Here is a 20,259-nt window from a genome sequence, read left to right as displayed (position 1 = left end):
AGTAGCAAACGAAAAAGAAACTGCGCCTCGAAATGTGAACCTATTTTTCTTTATTAGGCATATCTGAAGGGAAAAAGGATACAATTAAAATGGGTCTTAAAGAAGCACAATATAAGTTTTCGGAACGTATTTGGGTCACGTGGATTCTTCTGAACATGACAACGAACCTTCTGACATGATCAATTCTTTCGCCGTTTATTTATAATTCTTTCTGGTCGTCTTTTCTTTTGAAGCGTTCAGATTAAAATCGTTTGAGCACTTCTCACTTCCAAATTCTTGCTTCTTACCCCTGCCCCCCTCCATATTTCAATCTTACTTATTTACTCGCCTTAGTGATCAAATTCCTTGCCAACTAATTTTGTAACTACGTAAAATTTACGCAACTGAATATATTATTTTTATACGTATTCTGATCACCCTAATTATGGTTGGCGTAAAGTACAAATTACGGACTTCCTCACTATGAAACTTTCTAAAAAATCACACAAAATAAGTGGCAAATCTACTGACTTATATATAGTATATAGAGTTTTGAAATATGTGTATATTGTGAAGTATAGAGTCATTGCTAGATAACGACTCGTCAAATACTTTCCCGCAGGAGCCAAAGCGCACAACAATAGGGCGTCTGTTGTTAGGTAACGGATCAGAAATAAGCCTTCTTAACGAAAGAAGCTGTGTCTTCTACGTGGTCAGTGCAAAATGACTAAAAGAAAGAGTTCAGAAGCTGGCAACATGAATAGCAGAGTCAGCGAGTAGAGGTACGAGAGGCCAGCCTGCCAGGACATGAGCTTGGGAGCAGAGGAATAGAACTGATCCGAATCTTCCGAATTGACAGTGAGGCTGTGATAAATCCGTTGCCACGATGCGACTAGCGAAAACTGAGGACCCTAGTCAGTGTGTAACGGTGAATTGTAAAATGTGTAAATCAGCGACAGCGCTCTACTGTCTGTAGTCCATAGTTGTGAATGTATAACGTGCATTAAATACAATCACCTAATCTACAATCCGTATTATAAGTCAGATGCAACTCCATAAAATCGTGACAATATATAAATTTATATGACTACTAACTACCTGCAGATCGGTGTGACTGGAAGCCGGCATTTTTCATCCGGTAACTTTAGGGTGCAGGCCTTTGAGATATTCTGTACTTATTTGTTCGGTTACATATTTATAGAGGAATTCTATTCGGGGTGTCACTGACAATACAGACATTTAATTACATGTAGCTGCGTTGTTTAGCGAGCTGCAACCTCCAGAATCTTGCGAGTTGATAGAATGTGTTGACACTGTGTGGAGGATTAGCTCCGCGGGGCGCCGTTGCTTGATTGAAGGGCTAAGCCCGCCGGGTGTTGATAGTTCTCGACCCTTACTGTGCATTTGACATCACTCAATGAGTTAGTTCAAGAGATATCTCCGCATGATCCTGCCAGCTGCTTACTGCAACGTTTACTTGCTCCAGGCAACATGCAGTCAAGTACCGCTTAAATCGTGTGGCCTATTCGCAGGAGACCAAGAACTGAGTGTTCATGAACCGATGTCACTACACGTACCATCTGTTACAGAACCACCTCCTCTCCACTCTTCCGCAAGAATGCTGTTCTGGAGATAGACAAATCTCTAAAAATTCAGAAGATATATCCTAGCCTTTAAAAAGGAAATCCGTTAATTCAATATTTTACCTATATTCATCTATTAATTTTCCATTTCTAATGTACTTTTTTGGACAAAGCGCTGTGCGATTTATGTTTTAACATTTATATATAGTATATACCACGACTGTATGATGTGTTTTATTATTATTATCCGTGTTCGTCCATTATGTCATTACCTGTATCTACACTGTACTGTGTATGTAATTGGCCTTGGGGCTATTGGCTCAGCACATAAATAATAAAGAACTGAATAAAGAATCCGCAAAAGTTGGCACTAACTTCTCTGACAAGCGGCGATCGCTCGGTCGGAAAAAAAGAAAACCCAAACAAAATAAATAAAAATAATAAAATATGGAGAATTCTGTCTTCTGGAACATAACGCCGTGAAGTCTTGTAGAAGTCAGCCGACCTTAGCAGTCCTGCAAGGCACTACAATGCAGCCACACAGTAAAACATCTAAAGACTGCAGACTACATTGTGTGAAAGCAAATATTCGATGGCAGCTTGAGCATGTGCAGATCTCTTTAGGTATCGTAAGGCTATTAAGTATACTTAACCACCCAATGCCTTCACTCGCTAGGACGATGGGATCGTGGGTTCGAAACACACTCAAAGGCATGGATGTTTGTGTGTGCATTTATTCTGAGTTTGGTTGTCCTTTGTGTAGGTGGCGACCTTGCGATGGGCTAATCACTAGTTCAAGGAGTCCTACCATCTGTGTAAACATTACGATACTGAAGAAGAGGACAGGGCCCAACAAAGGGCTGTAGAGCCATCGACGAATAAAGTGAATGAATGAAATATTTAATCACTCATCTGCTATTCACAGCTCCATTCACTGTATATCTGTATATTCTGATATAAATCCTTTCTATAATAACAGAAGGCGTATTAAAGACAGTATTTATATCTAACGCATTCTCCTATGAAACTGCATAATTTTGTCAGACGTTAAGTTATGATTAGGGACAGATGGAGACCCATGTGCATAAAGTAAGACCTGTGCTGGGCCGTGCCATAGCTCAAGCGGTCAGTCGCTGGCTTCCAACCTCGGCGGCCCGGGTTCGATCCCGGGTCTGGTCAAGTGGGATTTGTGGTGGACAAAGTGGCGTTGGAGCAGGTTCTCTCCGAGTACTTCTGTTTCCCCGGCCAATCTTCATTCCTCCAATTGCTCCACAATCACCCTCGCCTATCATCTGGGGCTGGTACAATACGCCAGAAGTGGCCGCAGTTCAAGGGACTTAGTCCCCTGGCTAACTTCGCCACAAGCGGCGGTCCCTCGATCGGTGTAGTTCGCTCGCGGATTACAGGCCAGGGAGTTTGTTTCGAGTCTTTTAAGTCTCACCCTCGAAATGTCTAGTTAGTATAGTTCATCACCTCTTAAATATTAACATCGGACTTCACAAATAATTTATCTTCGAAAAGTAAAGTAAGCTGGAGCAGCCATTCTCTCAGATATTAAACGGAACAGACGAAAGAAAAAGAAATATATATATAAATGAATTATCAGGGCCCAGTCCACGTATATCGGGATATTTTGTGCGCATGCGCACCTTCGCCTAAAACGATACGTTTCTTGAAACCTGTGCCCTGAAGCGCTTCCCTGCGAAAGACCTGGAATACTTCACGCACTTCAAAGTGTTTCGCAAATTACTGACATAGGGAGAGAGATCGTCAATGAAACCTTAGTTTGAGCATCCTCCTCCAGGGCTCGATCTGGGAATCTATGAAATATGAGTGAGGGGCTTCACTCGCTTACTGATATGTTGGGTTTTTGGACTTTATCCATCGTCCTGGTTTAAAAGTCCAAAAACCCAACATATCAGTGTGTTATACTCTCCATCGTCAGAATCCTATAGTAACTACTTCACTCGCTTAGTTTTAATCTCCAAACCGAAGACTGGGGCTGCCTCATTCGCGTGACCATCAACACTAGAATTGTGCGCCCAGTAGAAATAGCGATAGGGGGGAGCGATATGCGCAAGGAACTTCCCCATTGCACCTCAGTCGAAGAGAGCCTAAAACCAAGTAATGGGGAGGAGTCAAATCTCAAGGGACGTCTCCCCCGCGCACCGTTGCTTTAGACTGACTCACCGATCTGTTTCCAAGTGTGTTCTAGTCATTCGTTCGGCACAAACATTACAAGACTTTACATTCAACGACGCGGAGCTTAAAACTTTCATTTTTTAATTTTTGAGAAATTAGTTCCTCTAAATGAATGGTAAAATAACTGACTGGTTAAGTTACTCTCTCATCTGTCTATGTTACTGGCTACCAGGATGGCTTATTGATTGGTTACTTGGCCAACTAATTGACTGGCTACCTGGCTGAATAACTTATTGGCTACATGGCTAAGTGACTGACTACCTGGATGACTAGTTAACTGGTTGCCTGGATTACTTATTTATTAGCTCCCTTGTTGCCTAACTGACTGGATATCTGGCTGATTGAATGATTAATTACTCGGCTGATCAACTGATTAGCTATGTGGCTAAGTGTCTGGCTACCTGGCTGATTGATTGGATAGCAGGATAACTAGGTGACTGGTTTTATGGTTGAATTATTGGCTTCCTTGTTGCTTAAGTGCCTGGTTATCTGGCTGATTAACTAATTCCATACTTGGCTGACTGATTGGCTACTGACTGAATGACTCCATAGTATAGCTACTCGTACAAACCCAGCTAGCTGTCAGACTACATCAATGAAACGCATACTTCTTATGTTTATCTGTGGCAGGCTTATACGTAAGGACGCTCTAAATAACTCAGACTATATGGCGTCAGGTGCTGATGTGACATGAGTAATGAATCGGGAAGAATGCGGTAGGAAGTTGTAGTGGCTGATTTCGAGGTATTATCCCAGTATTGTCCTTGAAGTAACTAAGGGTATTCACAAGAATCTTCAGTCAGAATAAGATCAGCTTATCAAAAATTTCCCCGACTTTAGGCAAACCGAAGTTAAATTAGTGCGTTTAGAAGAGATTGCCACTGGAACATGATCAGGTAAAGTTGAATCCAGTTTCATCCAACGTTAATAAATTTTTCCGATCACGGTAGCCGAGAGGTCTAAGGCAGTGGTTCTCAACTTTTGCTGGACTGTTGCCCGGTAAATTAATTTCTCATAAGATGAGGCCCGGTATAATTTATGCCAGGGCCCGGTACCCGGCAGCGACCGGGCGGCTGAGAACCACTGGTCTAAGGCATGTACTGTCTTCGTTCACTCGGAAACAGGGGTCGTGGGTTCGAATTCCACTTCAGGCATGGAATTTTGGTGTGTGTATGCTTTTATTCTGCGTTCGTGTTGTCCTGTCATTAGGTAGAGGCCTTCCGAAGAGCTGATCACTCGTCCAAGGAGCCCTACGGTCTGACAAATGATCGAAATAAGAAAGCAACCTCGACACCGAAAAGATATGAGGAGAGGATTAAGTAAGTTAATTTTGCAAATGAGGGGCTTCATAATTTATGCTCTTCTCAAAGTATAATTCGAATGATCAAGTCAAGGAGCATGAGGTGGGCAGGTCATGTAGCAAGAATGGGGGAGAAGAGGAATGCATATAAGGTATTTGTGGGAAAGCTAGAAGGAAAGAGACCACTGGGAAGACCAAGACGTAGGTGGGTGGAAAATATTAAAATGGATCTTAGAGAGATAGAATGGAATGGTATAGATTGGATTGATCTGGCTCAGGATAGGACCGGTGGTTGGCTCTTCTGATCATGGTAATGAACTTTCGGGTTCCATGATATGCTGGGAAATTCTTGAGTAGCTGTACAATTGGCGGCTTCTCAAGAAGGGCTCAGCTGAATGAGTGAGTGGCTGCAGTTGAGACACTGTCTGTTAATATACGGACAAATAAACAGAATATCTCATCCACGGTTTTTTTCCCTTGCAGTCGATGTTGTGACAAGAAAAGCTGTGGGAACAGGAATGAGACCCCGTCTGATCCAGTTATCATCGACAGGTAAGACACAGAACGTAATATAGCACGCAGAATGAGAGAACGCATGCTGAGTACTTTTCTTTTCAGTGATTATCATGTCGTGTGTGGTGCTCCGGTATTATTCATGAAATTCGGTGCATTATTTGCAAGGTAGATGGTAATTATAGCTAGTGAGATTTTTTAAAAATAGAGCATGTTACTGTGTTAATTTAGTCCATGAAATTGATACGGAGTTTGGAATTGTATTTATAAATATAGTCCTCCTTACGGAGGTAGTGTTGCTAATTTTCGAATGAGTACAGAAATTAGTCGAATTGTAGAACTTTCAATAATGTGGCGAAGTAAGACGGAATTGTGTCGAAACACAAATCTTCAAGGATGACTAGGATGTAATTAAGTGCGCTAAAAAGCCTGTTATAAAAGGAGGCTTTCGACGAAGAGATACACATTTCTGACAATATGGTGGCTGACTTTTAAATATCTGTAACGTCTTTATATCCGAATTTTTAACCACATCCCCCCCCCCACAACTTCAATTAACCCATACAAGATACAACGGGGCTTCCAGATAGGTACGTGAGCCCATATTTTCGGACTCCTTGGGTATGTACACGTAAATTCACAAATCCCTGAGTTTCTGCGACTATTACATATTTCTTTTCGTCATTTGCCTTTTGTCGCCAAAATTTCTAGTACTGCCAAGATGGGCCTGTGGAACGGGATAAAAATTAAAGAAATAGAGTAACAGAGCTGAAAATATTCGGATTACTTTTGAAATCGAAGCCTTTTATATGGATATTAGCAACAAGGAATATGCCTATATTAGCATAAAATGAATTGTAATTAAGAAATTCTCTGCATCTGGGTCAAAGTAAAATTTGTCAATATATTTAGTTACTAAAAAATTACATTATTTATATATTGAAATATATGGCAAATAATTTCACTAAACATAACGTCATTAGATTTTTAGATTGACCTAATCCTCAGCCGGACTATGGCCCTGGGTTCGACTCAGCCTCTAACAGAAATAAGTACCAAGAATTTTCCTGGGGGTAAAGGGCGGCTGGCGAGTAAGGCTGACATCCTCACTGCCATCTGTGAGCCGATTATCTAGAAAATGTGGGAGCCTCGACGTCTCACAACCCTCTGGGCCTCCACGGCCTGCTACAGGGATACCTTTACTTACATGTTACTTACAAGACATTATATCCAGGAGATAGATTTCTTCATAGTCTGCGCTGTGGGAACCTCAAATCCTAAACTTCTAGTGATATTCTAGGATTATGTGAATTTATTTAACCGTTCACAACGACACTGTGCACTAAGCTGGTACAGTAATAATGCGTATAGGAGGGAAGAAAGGAACATAATATTAAGTGAAATACAAGGCAACATGATGCGTTAATACGGAGATGAAGTTAATGATACATAACGTGATAATCAAGTACGACGTAAGTACTGTACTCTCTCTTTATGTGCTGCATCCTGTTGAGTGTCATTGGGTATTCTGAGTAGTTTTACAGCTGTCAATACAACAATTTTTTATAAAATATATAAGTATTGATTATTTACATTAAAATCTTAAAAGCATGACATGTTTCGGCCCCTATCATCAGGTATATTGTTTGTGCTTAAGTGCTTTACTTGCTACTTAATATGGATCCACATTTTGAATATGACTATATAACATGTAATATTATGCTTGGTAACACAATTCTTGGTATTATCTACTGTTTAGTCCAATTATGTTAGTGTTAGATATAATTAGTCAAATTAATGTATGTCTAATTAAAGGATAAATTAAGGTCGAAATTGAGATTAAATGCATACTTGTATATCTGTTTCGTTGGTATACTGGTCGCTCTGGTCTAGTTCCTTCCTAAGTGGGTGTGATGTTATGAACTCCCCTATGTTCACATGCGCTATCTCCCGTTTAATCGGGTTGCAAGTTGGTTGTGGTGGCACTGTCCTCAAGACGTTGTTATCATGTGGTATATGGGGAATTCCCGTGTTGTCTTGTAGGTGGTCGTTTGGACTCTGTCGGGGCTGTTGTGTATCGACGGATGTAAAAATACCCAATGGCCACAAGCTATGTTATATTTCATCAGAATCTATCAATAGGTTAGGTAGATACATGCAGAAGCTCTATTACGCCTTTAAGTAAAATTCAAATTAAATAATTTAAAAGAGGAAACCTGTACGTGACAACACATGAGCAATGCAAGTACCGAATATAAATTTTCCATCAACATTTGCCATAAGACTCAGGAGAGAGGCCTGCATGCATAAGGCAATTCAGGTCCTTAACTAAAATTATCCGCTAGACCGAGTTCGATCCAAATCTGTCAAGTAGTCTGGCGCCTGTTACGGACGGACCAACATCGAAATGGGAATAAACTTCAGGCTGTTTTCGAAATATTTGCTATTCGAAATGCCCTTATGAAAGAATTGGTAGTCCTGAAACATGTTTTATAACGAGTCGCGCTCAGATACAAACGGCAAAGTGAATACACTGGAAAATAATCGTTAATTAATTGTAGACAGAAGTTTTGAGTACACAGCTGAGTGATGGAAGAAGTTGTGAAGATGGAAGAAAATCTTATCCCGAAAAGAGTTTTAAACTTCTGTCGACGAGGGTGAAGGAATGCTGAAAGCCTCATTGTAAGGATTAAAGAAAGACGACTTAATTTGAACGGAACAGATCACCGACCTAATCGCAGAGGCCGCTGGTGTAAAGCAATGCTGACACGAACATTGCATGAAGAGCAGTTCCGGTCCAGGTCTGAAGACGCAGAATGCAGAGGGGAGTTGTGAAAGAAGATCTGGCTGCCAGTTTTCCTTTCCTGGCGGGTGTCAACCCCACAGCGAACACCCTCCTTCTCGTAATTCCGAGTCCCCTACAATAAGCTCATCCCTATATATACTACACGTAGCTGTACATGGGGGATGACGACAAAATGGCGTCCCTTGGGATAAGCCGCTGGAGCGGGAGGGGAAGAGAAGACAGACATCTTGTGGGCAGAGCAAAGCAATGCTGGAAGTGGGCGAGTTGCTCTCCCTAAGAAACACACCGAACAATATCCACAATGCCTCCTCGCAGGAAGTACTGGTGGTGGGCTGTGGTCATGCAAGTAGTTTCGAACTGGGGGAAGGATGGTTCCCATACTGACGGAACGGTATCTGCAGTTCCATCACGATGGATCTACCACAAAACAAGAGTTTAAAGAAAGTTGGTAGGGAACCTGCAATGAGAAGGTCAGTCCGTTTCATTTTCCAAACCATCATCTTCATCGTCAGGGATCGTTTTGGTGTGTCCCTGTTGCAAAGACTAAAACCGTTCCTTCCTTCCATCCCGTTACAGGATATCCCTGGCATTTTCTAACCTTCAGCTTATTCTCAAGAATCATTTTTCAGGTATTCTCTCCAAATTTTTTAAACGTTCCTTCTTCATCTTCGCGATGTTCATGGCTCGTCCCTTCGTATCCTGCAACCTAACTGAGAAAACGCATGACAGACGAGATGTGAACTGTGTACTTCTCGAATATATTTCAGGCGCTGAAACAAATTCCTCTATAAAAAGTAATGGTAAATTTATCTTTGTGCTTCATTAATTAAGCATCACTCCACGAAGGCGTACAAAGGAGCGGAGGTATAGCTCCACCATTTTGAACTCGATATTACACGCCCCTGCAGCTTTACCCCCGGGGAAATAGTCAACCCATTGGATAGGAGGCTGGGTGCCTCACTGTTGTTCTGGACGCTGTGAAGTAAAGAAAATATCTTGCCCCTGCCAGGAATCGTAATCCGGCCGTCCAGCCCATAGCCCATTGTTACACCAATCGAGAAATTTTTTCTGATCTTTTGTTTTACATTTCCTGAAATGAAATCATAGATAAGGCCTGAGAGAGGTGAGATGGAGCCTGGGCCAGTCACAAATGCGGAGGCCCTCACCCCACATAATACTACAAATTACATGAAACGCGTGACTTAATATTATTAAAATGTATTCCTGATTCGAAATCTCGATAAGCACAATGCATATGTTTGTTTTTAATTTGGAATTATCTAAACAGTGTAAACGAATTGGATAAAACACCAAGAATAATAAGCTAATAACTAAATGAAACGGAATTCCCACATCCCTGTTTACTTCTTATCAATTTTAAATTAAATTAAAGTACATTTTAGACCCCCACAGGCCAGGTGCCCGTGCCCCTGGGCTTGTTGTTTCCTGTATGTGGGCCTGACGTAAAAGCGTGAACACTTACCAGATATTCTGTTAGAAACTATATTTTAGATTTACCTGAGGTGCTTCTATGATTTACTGCCAGTTAGTTTGGTCAAAACTGAATGATCAAATGAGCAGCAGCATCTGTGTGTGTGGAGTAGTATTGACCATGTCCGAGTGACTTGCCATGAATCATATCGGCGGAAATAGTATACTAATATCAAAGCAACTTGTTTCAGAAGGGCAAACTTGATGCCTGTTTGTGTGTTTAGGGCGATCATTGGTTTACATGAAGAGTAAGGTCAGCAGAATGGGCCAGTTTACTCTAAAAGCAATCGTGATTTCAATTTCATGAATTAGCACACAGGGGAACTGGAGTTACACATAGCAGAAAATTACAAGATCCTACTGCAAATTCCAAGCGATTCCAGATATTAAATATGTAATACATAAAAAATAGCATATAGTGACTTAATTTTAATTGATTTAAGTTATGAGACTGTAATGTATTTAGTTTAATTAATTTTATGGGTTACAGTTCGAACTGCACTACATACCCAAGTTCAACTTTAGTAAATAGACTTTCTTTTTCCCTTGGCACTACAGCCACAGTAGGCCTAGGCCTACCTCCATCAACTTCTCCGTTCGCTTCGGTTTTTCTAGATCTTACACATTCGGTAGGACTCCTTGGATGGGTGATCAGCTCGTCGAAAGGCCTCTACCTGTATACAAACACAGAAAAATGCACACATACAAACTAAACATCCATGCCCTGAGTGAGATTCGAACCCACGATCCCGGTTTCCAAGCGAGCGAAGACAGTACATGCCTTAGACCGCTCGGCTACCGTGACCGGCGGTAAATAGACTTATCTAGTTCTATTTAAAGATTTCATGTCCTCTGTGAGATCCAATGAGACATAAACAGCTGAAAAACTCACTCAGAAGTGCAGATTCGCGAATTATATGAGCCATATCCAGGTCACCCTTCCTGTTTGATTATTTCCATTCATTCATTCATTCACCAATGGATCTACAGCCCTTTGTTGGGCCCTGGCCTCTTCTTCAGTTTCGTAATCGTTTTTACACAGACGGTAAGACATTTTGGACGGGTGATCAGCCCGTCGCAAGACCGCTACCTACACACAGGACAATAAACACAGAATAAGCGCACATACAAAAATCCATACCTTGAGTGGGAATCGAAGCCACGATCCCAGCGTTCGAGCGAGCGAAGACGGTCGATGCTTTAGACCACGCGGCCACTGTGATCGACTCTTTATTTGACCATCCTAATAATATTTCGTGAAGCGTTCAAGTTATGAAGTTTTATGCTAGTGGGGTGGAACTAAGTCCCTTATACTGCGGCCACTTCTGGCCTATTGTACCAGCCCCAGATGATAGGTGAGGATGACTGTGGAGCAATTGGTGGAATGAAGATTGGTAGGAGAAACGGAAGTACTCGGAGAAAACCTGACCCAGCGCCACTTTGTCCACCACAAATCCCACTTGACCGGACCCGGGATCGAACCCGGGCCGCCGCGGTGAGAAGTCAACGACTAACCGCTTGAGCTATGGCGCGCCCCTAAGTTATGAAGTTCCTCATTGCCCAGCTTTCTCCATTTTCCTATCGCTTACTCCTTCTGAAGACGAACACGAAATAAAGAGACATTAAAATCACGTTCCCCCGGGGTGTGCCAGCGTCTCTCCCGCCCCTCCCTCGGGCGGGTTGCCCAAAACATGTTGTGTTTCCGAGCGACTGAGCCTGTTGTATGTCTTGCGGCTAATCACGCCGCATGACGGCTTATGCGGCAGCTCCCGCGGTGTGCCTTGTACTCAGAACAGTGAAAGGCGTCCGGTGCACGCAACACAAACACTAAATATTAACATACATATTAGAAGTAATGTTTGTTATGATTCAGTTATGAAACTGCATTGGTTGAACATCGCAGTATATTGTTCGTGTCATGGATTCAGAGACAATTTCTGGGATACTGTATTAAAGAGTTCGCCGATCACAGTGGCCGCGCGGTCGAAGGCATGAACCATCTTTGCCCGCTCGAACACTGGAATCATGGGTTCGAATTCCACTCGTGGCATAGGTGTCTGTGTGCGTTTATTCTGAGTTTGTGTTGCCCTGTGTGTAGGTAGCGGCCTTGCGACGGGCTGATCATTCGTCCAAGGAGTCCTACCCACTGTGTATGGATTAATAACATAAAAAAGAGGCCAAGGACAACCAGGGCTGTTCATCCATAGATGGATAGATAGATATACAGATAGATACAGATTGATTGATTGATAGATGGGTGGGTGGGTAGGTAGGTAGATATACTGACTGATAGATAGATAGACAGATAGATAGATAGATAGATAGATAGACAGAAAGACAGGAAGATATGAAGAGAGACATACAGAGAGAGAGAGGATAGATAGGTAGATAATCCACTTTCTTTTCACTTAATCCATAGTCATTCTACCATTTTCCACTTGACGATATGCAGGTCCATATTATAAAAAACCAAACATATTTTCATCGGACATCTCTTACTTCCGAAATGAGACAGTCCATCCCATACACAAATATAAAGCAATTATTTTACCGACGGCTTTTATTATTATGAAACATGATATTTCGTTTAAGAAAATTAATTAATTTCAAATGTTTAAGATAATTTGAAAAAATGGTGATATTATATAACGAGGAACTCGTAAATTTTATAGGACATCCCATTAATTACTACTCAGTTAACACCGGGATGGGTCGGACATATACTAGGCCTATCGTACTGGGAATAATTGGTGCATACATCGCTTTGGTTGAAAAATTATGAATCGGAGAAGGAGTAAGAGTGAGCGAAAATATAATATTTGGGTTCAGCTTAGGGAAACTGTGAAGGTGTGAATTAGATTCAGCTAGTTAGTTCAGGACAGCGTTCAATGGCTTTTGTGTTACATGGTTAATTAAATTTGCGGTAAGACAGTAACGAAGTAAAGTCTTGAACAGAGGTATTTGTATAAATATTGGCTACTTATGGAAGATCATATACCATCAACCAATGCAATCCAGTATATAAGTAAATAACTAAATCATCTCCATGGAGGAAGCGTCTTCAACAGAATCCTATAGAGTCTTTTTTTTTTCATTGGCGCTACAGCCCTCATTTGGGCCTAGGCCTACCTCCATGGAGCTATCCGTTTCGATTTTACTAGATATTAGACATACGGTAGGACTCCTTGGGCGGGTGATCAGCTCGTCGCAAGGCCTCTACCTGTACACAAACACAGAAGAACGTACACAAACATCCAAGCCCTGAGTGAGATTCCAACTCACGATCCCGGCTTCCGAGCGAGCGAAGACAGTGCATGCCTTAGACCGCTCGGCTACCGTGACCGGCCTTATAGAATTTAGCTACTGAAAATTTCATCACCCATTACAGAATCCAAAATTATATTACCGTCCCCAGAAGTGCCACTTACTGTGATCTATCCTGAACCATATGAATACACATCACACGCTTAACATTTTCCTGTCTGGTGGCAGAGATCTCCTATCTGGTTCCATCTTTCAAGTTTTCCAACTAAATTTTTGTACGAATTTAACATTCTTCCTTGCGTTCTACATGTCCCATCCATTTAATACTCCTGATTTTCACATCCAGTAACAGTTTATGCAGAAACCTCTGCGGAGTAGAAGAATAAAGTCACTGAACTAGCTTACACAGCAAATTAACGGATTACGGTGTCGCTTCTTTTGGTACCGAAGAACGGAATTTCCACTTCAGAGGCAGTACAGCAACGGCTTGTGAGTGCACATGAGTGTACAACCCAGTGCGATGTGGATGAGCCTCAGTAGGGTGGATATGGTATTTCAAAAGGGTTGTGTGTGTGTGCCCCTTTGAGGTAACAGCGTAGGCAGGTGGCTGTTGCATCCCCGCCTGCAATCCATCCCCCTCAACACGTTTTTAAACAAATCTTTTCACTCCAGTTTGTAATAGGAAGGGGCTGGTATGGATTAATATTAGCCATTACCCATTAATGGTTGGCGTCCTGCGGAAGACTAGCTCAAAAGCGACGGGGCGGAAAAGGTATGGCTCCACTTATAAAAGTCCTTGTTCTTCTACAGCTTCTTTCAGAGTGGTTATTTTTTATGACGATCTAATAAACAGTTAAAGAAAACTTGTAAGCAGAGTCTACAGAGATGTTCACATGCACATGTTCGGATAGGATGAAGACTTCACTAGGAAACAGATCTACATCAAACCTACGTTTTCTGCGAGCGAAAATTTTCGTTAAGCTGTACCCCAAGGTACAAAAACGGCATTAGTTTTTAGCTCACTTTCCTTATTTTGAAAAGATAAAAATAGGCTTATTAGATCACCTTCCTGTCTGTGTGTTTCTATGTGTATCCCCATATCACTGCTAGGAAACGGCTCGGTAAACACGTTCTTGAGGCATTGAATACACGCAATAATAGAACAATTACTGGACGCGTTGTTTTCTATGCGGTCCATATCATATCATAGGAGTGTCTATGGGTCTGTCTCTCCCCTGACGTTGCTAGGGAATGACTCCGTAAACAATTTCCTGCAGTGAAGAATTGTTGGAGGCGTCGTTTACCATACGGTCCGCGTCATATCTAAGGAAATCATGCAATTAACTCTTCCTAGAACTTCTTATGAGAAATTTTAAGCCAGCAGTATGTATAGGAAGGCACGGATGGAGCAGTAAGAGCAAACAAGTACGTAAGCTAGACTGATGAGCCTATCAATAGGCTTTTTGTGACTGCGGTTTTGAACATTTAGCTTCAGTAACATGTAACTTCACTGCTTAGCTGCTAATTGCTCGGGGGCATCTAAGTTTATATTTCATATATTTTTCTTTTAAAACTAATAAGAATATTTCTCTGGTATCTGATAAAGTATTATACGTATATAAAGCCAGCTATATACTGTTTATTGTAATCAGTTAACTTCATTAATCCCTTTGTATAAGTTTTATTCTAAAATTTATTTTATTTTCCCATGCCAGCTTATAATTGACATGGTTTGAAAAATGAAAATTATGATGTTTGTTTGGGCTGTTGTTACACATCACAGCTTTCACAGCAGATGAATTCGGTTCACATCTCTTTCGTAACATCGAAAGATTTAAATAGAATTACAAAAAACCATATACATTACCGAACAGGTTATCATAAGGGTTCATTCACTAAAAAGATCACAAAATTCCTCACTCTTCCTACGGGAATGGTCGAAGACAGCTACTCCTGATTACTCCCCAGACACTTTCACTTCAACACCAACAAACATCCCCTCAACATAGTCTACTCTAATAAGCTCTGAAGAAACGATTCTCAGATTTTATGTTTAGTAAACACCGAATTATTGTTATTATTATTATTATCATTATTATCATCATTTGTTTGTTTGTTTACTTTTCTACATTGTTGTGTTTTCCCCAGTGCTTGCCTGTAATTTTTCTTTGACTTTATAATGTGTTTGTCTATAATGTAATTACTTTTATCTATACTGTGCTCTGTCTGTAATTGGCCTTGCGGCTGTTGACTCGGCACATAAATAATAAAGAATTGAATTGAATTATTGTTGTTTGTAAATATTTATACTTTACATTTCTCAATTCTCAGTAGCAACTTAGATTTGTGGTAATGAATTATTACTATTATTATTATTATTATTATTATTATTCATTACCTAAGGCCAGGCTAATTCGGGTCGAGATAGCATGAACATGTGCAATAAAACTTGTGATAAAGCACGCAAGTTCGTGGAACTACGACAGAGTGATATCAGGTAATTAAATAGATGTAGTGAAGCTGACATGGGTTGTCCAGTGATTGAGGTTAGCTCTTCCTAATGGACCCAACAGAGTACGTGCCTTCCCCCCTCATCTGAGGACGAAAACAGACCCAGTTTCCGAAACGTTTTGTTTTCTAATTTTTAGAATGCCGGACGATGGACAAAGCTCGAAACCCCAGTAATTCTGAGTATTAGTATACACCATCGTTAGAACCTTTCTGAATCTATTTTGTGCTGTTATTTTGTATGCAAATAAATAAGAATATATTTTTATTATTGTTTTGGACTCGGTATAGGTATTAGGCTGCCATTCACGGTAGCCGAGCGATCTAAGGCATGCACTGTCTTCGCTCGCTCGGAAGCCGGGATCGTGGGTTCGAATCCCACTCAGGGCATGGATCTTTGTGTGCGTTTTTCTGTGTTTGTCTACAGGTAGAGGCCTTTCGACGAGCTGATCACTTGCCCAAGGAGTCCTACTGTATGTGTAAGAGCTAGAAAAACCGAAGTGAACGGAGTTCATGGAGTTAGGCCTAGGCCCACTGGGGGCTGTAGTGCCAAGGGGGAAAAAATAGGTATTAGGCTACAGGTTGGATGACCGAAGAATCAAGGGGTTGATTACAGGCAGGGCGAAAAATTTGTATCTTCTGCATTAAAGCCCACACCGATTCTGCTGCACACCCGGCCTCCTATACAGTGAGTACCGGGGGCTGTTTCCACAAAAATAATGCGGCCGGGGTTTGAAACTGACTATTCATCTTCATCTAGTGCCGAAGTTAAGAATGGTGGAGCTTCACTTCAACTCCCTTATACGTCTTCATGGCATGGCTCTTTATTATTTTAGCCCAGAGATAACTTTACCTTTTAACTCATATTCTAAAACAAACGCCTATATGGAACCCAAAGATAAAAGTAAACTTCGGATATGCGTAACTCAAATTTATAATCCTCTTTTTTTTTTAATTCGCTTAGTGGGGGGTGAAGTCCAGCTGGGTCCTCTCGGCACGGCGGCCACTGATTGGCCTATTGTACCTGCCCCGGATGATTATGATGATGGAAAATTTGGTGGAATGAAGATTGGCAGGGGAAACCGAAGTACTCGGAGAAAACCCGCCCGAACGCCACTTTGTCTACCATTCTAATCCTCTTACATGCCAAGTGAAACAAATGAACTCCACCTTTATGTGTCATGTGCACGCGACTAGTCTGAGTAGCTTCAATGTAAAAATGACAATCACAGAGAAGACTTTTCACTGAGGATGCTGAAAATTCGAATGAGGACTTGTGGTACTTCTGACAAGTTGCTTTGGTGCCCATACGGGTACTGGTATCACAGCATGAGAAACGCCGTGCTCAAATATTTCTATACCGTTACAATATACGGGAACCATCACGAGTACGTGACGTCAAATGGCCTGTAATAGAACAAATAATTAAACTGAACAAAACCGGTTAATTTGACGCTTCGTTTTTAGCGTACAGTCTGCTACAGGATTTACTTAAATAATCATATAAACTATATTTTTTATGTTCATTTTCAAATAACTGATTCCCGTAAAACAGCAAAATAGGCCAGTCACAAGGGGATTTTAGTTAACCATGGATACAGCATGCTTCCATATTTTATAAATAGTTATAAATTATTTCATGAATTCTCTCGGTGAAAGGTCAATAAAATCGCTGCATAATCCTAAAACGAGAGTAACTAATCGTATCAACATTTTGCCATTTTTTATTAAAAGGCCTATCAGGTCAAAAGGTTCCTTGCTTTTTACGGATTTGCAGTCATTGTAATAAGATTTTTGCCATTTTCAGAAGAGAAGATTTAAATCCGGCTTACTAAAAATATACATAGCTTTCTTAAAGGATATTTTCAAACACACGGGAAAAGAAAGCAATAATACATTTCAGTTCCATTGGGAGATGATTTTTCTGAATTTATTTCATTTTGTGGTATAGAGTCCTGTTGCGAGGCAAGGACCTCGAAGCAAACGAGTATAGTCGTTGCTATGCAATAGGCAAATAAACAAACAGTCGTTTCAGAGCAACGGCTCGGTAAACACATTCCCGCGTGAACGATATCCTGGCTATCTCTAGGAAACCGCCCGTGACAACAATATAAGGACTATTGGAGAAGGCGTTTTCTGTTGGGTCAGCCCCGAGGCTATATAGCGAGAACCCCAGGCGGCTGAGTGGGCAGTTGAGTCGAGCTATGCAAGGGAGACTGAGAAGAGATGGCGCTATAATTGAGCTGACAGTTGACAAGAGTTCAGTTGCGGGATATTTGCCGGGCAGTAACGACGTGAGGGCGGGAAGCTGAAGAATCTCCACTGGCAGAAGCCGTTGCTATGAACCGGCTGTTGGAGACAGCAGGCTAGAAAAGGCTTAGCGGGTTGCGTAGTGATTTGTAAAGTGTGGAGATTAAGGATAGCGCTGTAATTACTTGTAGTTCCGAGTTGTGTCAATAAATCTAATTCAACATTCGTGACAATATAATTATTTGCTATAACCTTTTAATAACTTAATGTCTTTCAAAGTCCATCCACCCTACTAGCCATGGTACGTTACATCTTGTGTAGGAAACCTTACGGAAGATATATCGGGTGTGATTCTGAATTTCCCACCCCTGCATGAATGCCGGAAATATGCTTAAAATAAAATATTGCAAGTCTTTAATAATAATATCACGGTCTATATCACTAACGCCGGTCACGGTAGCCGAGCGGTCTAAGGCATGCACTGTCTTCGCTCGCTCGGAAGCCGGGATCGTGGGTTCGAATCCCACTCAGGGCATGGATGTTTAGTTTGTGTGTGTGCGTTTTTCTGTGTTTGTGTACAGGTAGAGGCCTTGTGACGAGCTGATCACGCGCCCAAGGAGTCCTACCGAATGTCTAAGATCTAGAAAAAACGAAGTGAACGGAGTTCATGGAGGTAGGCCTAGGCCCAAATTGGGGCTGTAGTGCCAAGGAAAAAAATATCACTAACAGACGATGATTCACCCTCATTCCTTAGTGTCAACATCAGAGTCAGTCGGCCAGTCAGTCTGGTGTCAAACCCCATCTGAGGCTCAAGACCAGATATTTGTACTGTCAGACGAATGCGGGTTTGTCTATGTGGGACGCCCTCTCTGATGAGAAGACAGGTCTGTCATTTACTGCGGTCATAGTCAGTAGTATATGTCATGTAAATTTCATATTTTACAAGTAAGCATTCTGCACAGTAAGTTGTCAAAGAGTCAGGTTCCTTGTGGATACCTACTGTTTACAGTTTTACATGTAACTCTGTTATGTACAGGTGGTGGAAAAAGTAATGGAAATAGAAATTGAGGAACAGAATTTATGTTAGTACATTGAAAGAACTTCAGTTGGCAACAGTGACAATTCTTCCGTTTGTTTACACTCTGTAGTGCTCGTATCAGTGCATTAGTGATTGTGTTGAGTGACTTTCTCGGTGAAAGAATCGGGGAAACTGGAGACTCGTCCGGTTTTGAAAGAGGACAGGTCATTAGTACGCGTTTAGCTGGAGCATCTGTGATAAAAACTTCCATATTACTAAGTGTATCGAGGGTTTCTAAGGCTATAGCGGTGTACATAAGTCATGGGAGACAACATCAGCGAAGAGAAACAGTGGGCGAAAATCAGCACTGGACAGAAAGAGATCTTCATACTTTCAGAAGGATCGATTTGAAAAATCGAAGAACTACGGAATCAAATTGAACTGACATAATTAGTGCTTCGTGAGGGGGTTAGTTTAATGTTATTAGAAGCAGTTTAACAATATATACACATTCAGTTCCTACTTCACAGTAAACACATTACATTTCCACTATGAATACCAGCCGGTTAATGCTGTGTAGGGGAAATAATCGTTTTATTGTGAAAAACATACTAACACACTCTGTGGTTAGAACGAAGGGTTTAGTATGTTAAAGGTGATACATATAGTAACCACTGGACCTTAAAGGGTTAATATAACTTTGTAAGAAAAACACAGCATCCTCTTATATGAAAATAAGCGGCAAAAATTGGCCAAAACAAAGTTCACTGGCTTCTAGGAAGAGCGAAATTACAGACCACTGGAATTGTAAAGGACTATATCCTTGTTTAAGGATCTTGATCTGTGTCCTCAGTTTTGTAGCAACAGAAGTTGCACTTTATTTTATATGAAACATGCTGGGGCGTTTTGTATTTGTGAACTCGAATAAATAAGGTTCCTAGCATGTTCTCCAGTAAGGAATACAGATATTTCAAATCAATTATTTAACATTTTGCATCCCTTACCGAGCTTGACGTTGTATGCACAGATATAGGCTATATGTCTAAGCGCATTTACTTTTCATGAAATTAAGCATATACAGTAGAACTTGGTTATAACGTCATCAAAGGGACCTAAAAATAGTGTCGTTATAAACGAATGTCGTTGTAACCAAAATGGGCACTTCCACAGTAGCCTTATGTTAGTCACGTAAAAATCTACCAAAAACCGAGTTAAAATGTTGCATTTTTTAGTGAAATACGTAGTTAAGTACAGACTAACGTAACATTAACGTGGAATTGCCAAAATGTGTAATATCAAAGACATATTACAGCGCTTTTCACTGACAATACACACCGCACTAATT

General features: G+C 41.1%; 2 protein-coding genes across 9 annotated transcripts in view; one reads left to right on the top strand and one right to left on the bottom strand.

Annotated features, from left to right (window-relative positions):
- LOC111874820 (protein PBDC1) overlaps positions 1-20,259 on the bottom strand; it is a 751,412-nt gene that overhangs the window by 453,009 nt on the left and 278,144 nt on the right. The gene's annotated exons all lie outside the window — the stretch shown is intronic.
- Positions 1-20,259, top strand: part of LOC111874817 (transcription factor collier) — a 376,238-nt gene that overhangs the window by 93,805 nt on the left and 262,174 nt on the right. For all 6 annotated transcript variants that reach the window (XM_033755619.1, XM_033755620.1, XM_033755621.1 and 3 more), the window contains exon 6: positions 5,548-5,616. In XM_033755619.1, the coding sequence (XP_033611510.1) occupies positions 5,548-5,616 (69 nt within the window). The remainder of the gene's footprint in view (positions 1-5,547; positions 5,617-20,259) is intronic.

This window comes from Cryptotermes secundus, unplaced genomic scaffold, assembly GCF_002891405.2.
Source record: "Cryptotermes secundus unplaced genomic scaffold, Csec_1.0 scaffold27, whole genome shotgun sequence".
NCBI lineage: Eukaryota > Metazoa > Arthropoda > Insecta > Blattodea > Kalotermitidae > Cryptotermes > Cryptotermes secundus.
The sequence above is the reverse complement of the archived record's forward strand: the minus strand, read 5'-3'. Positions and strand labels throughout refer to the sequence as shown.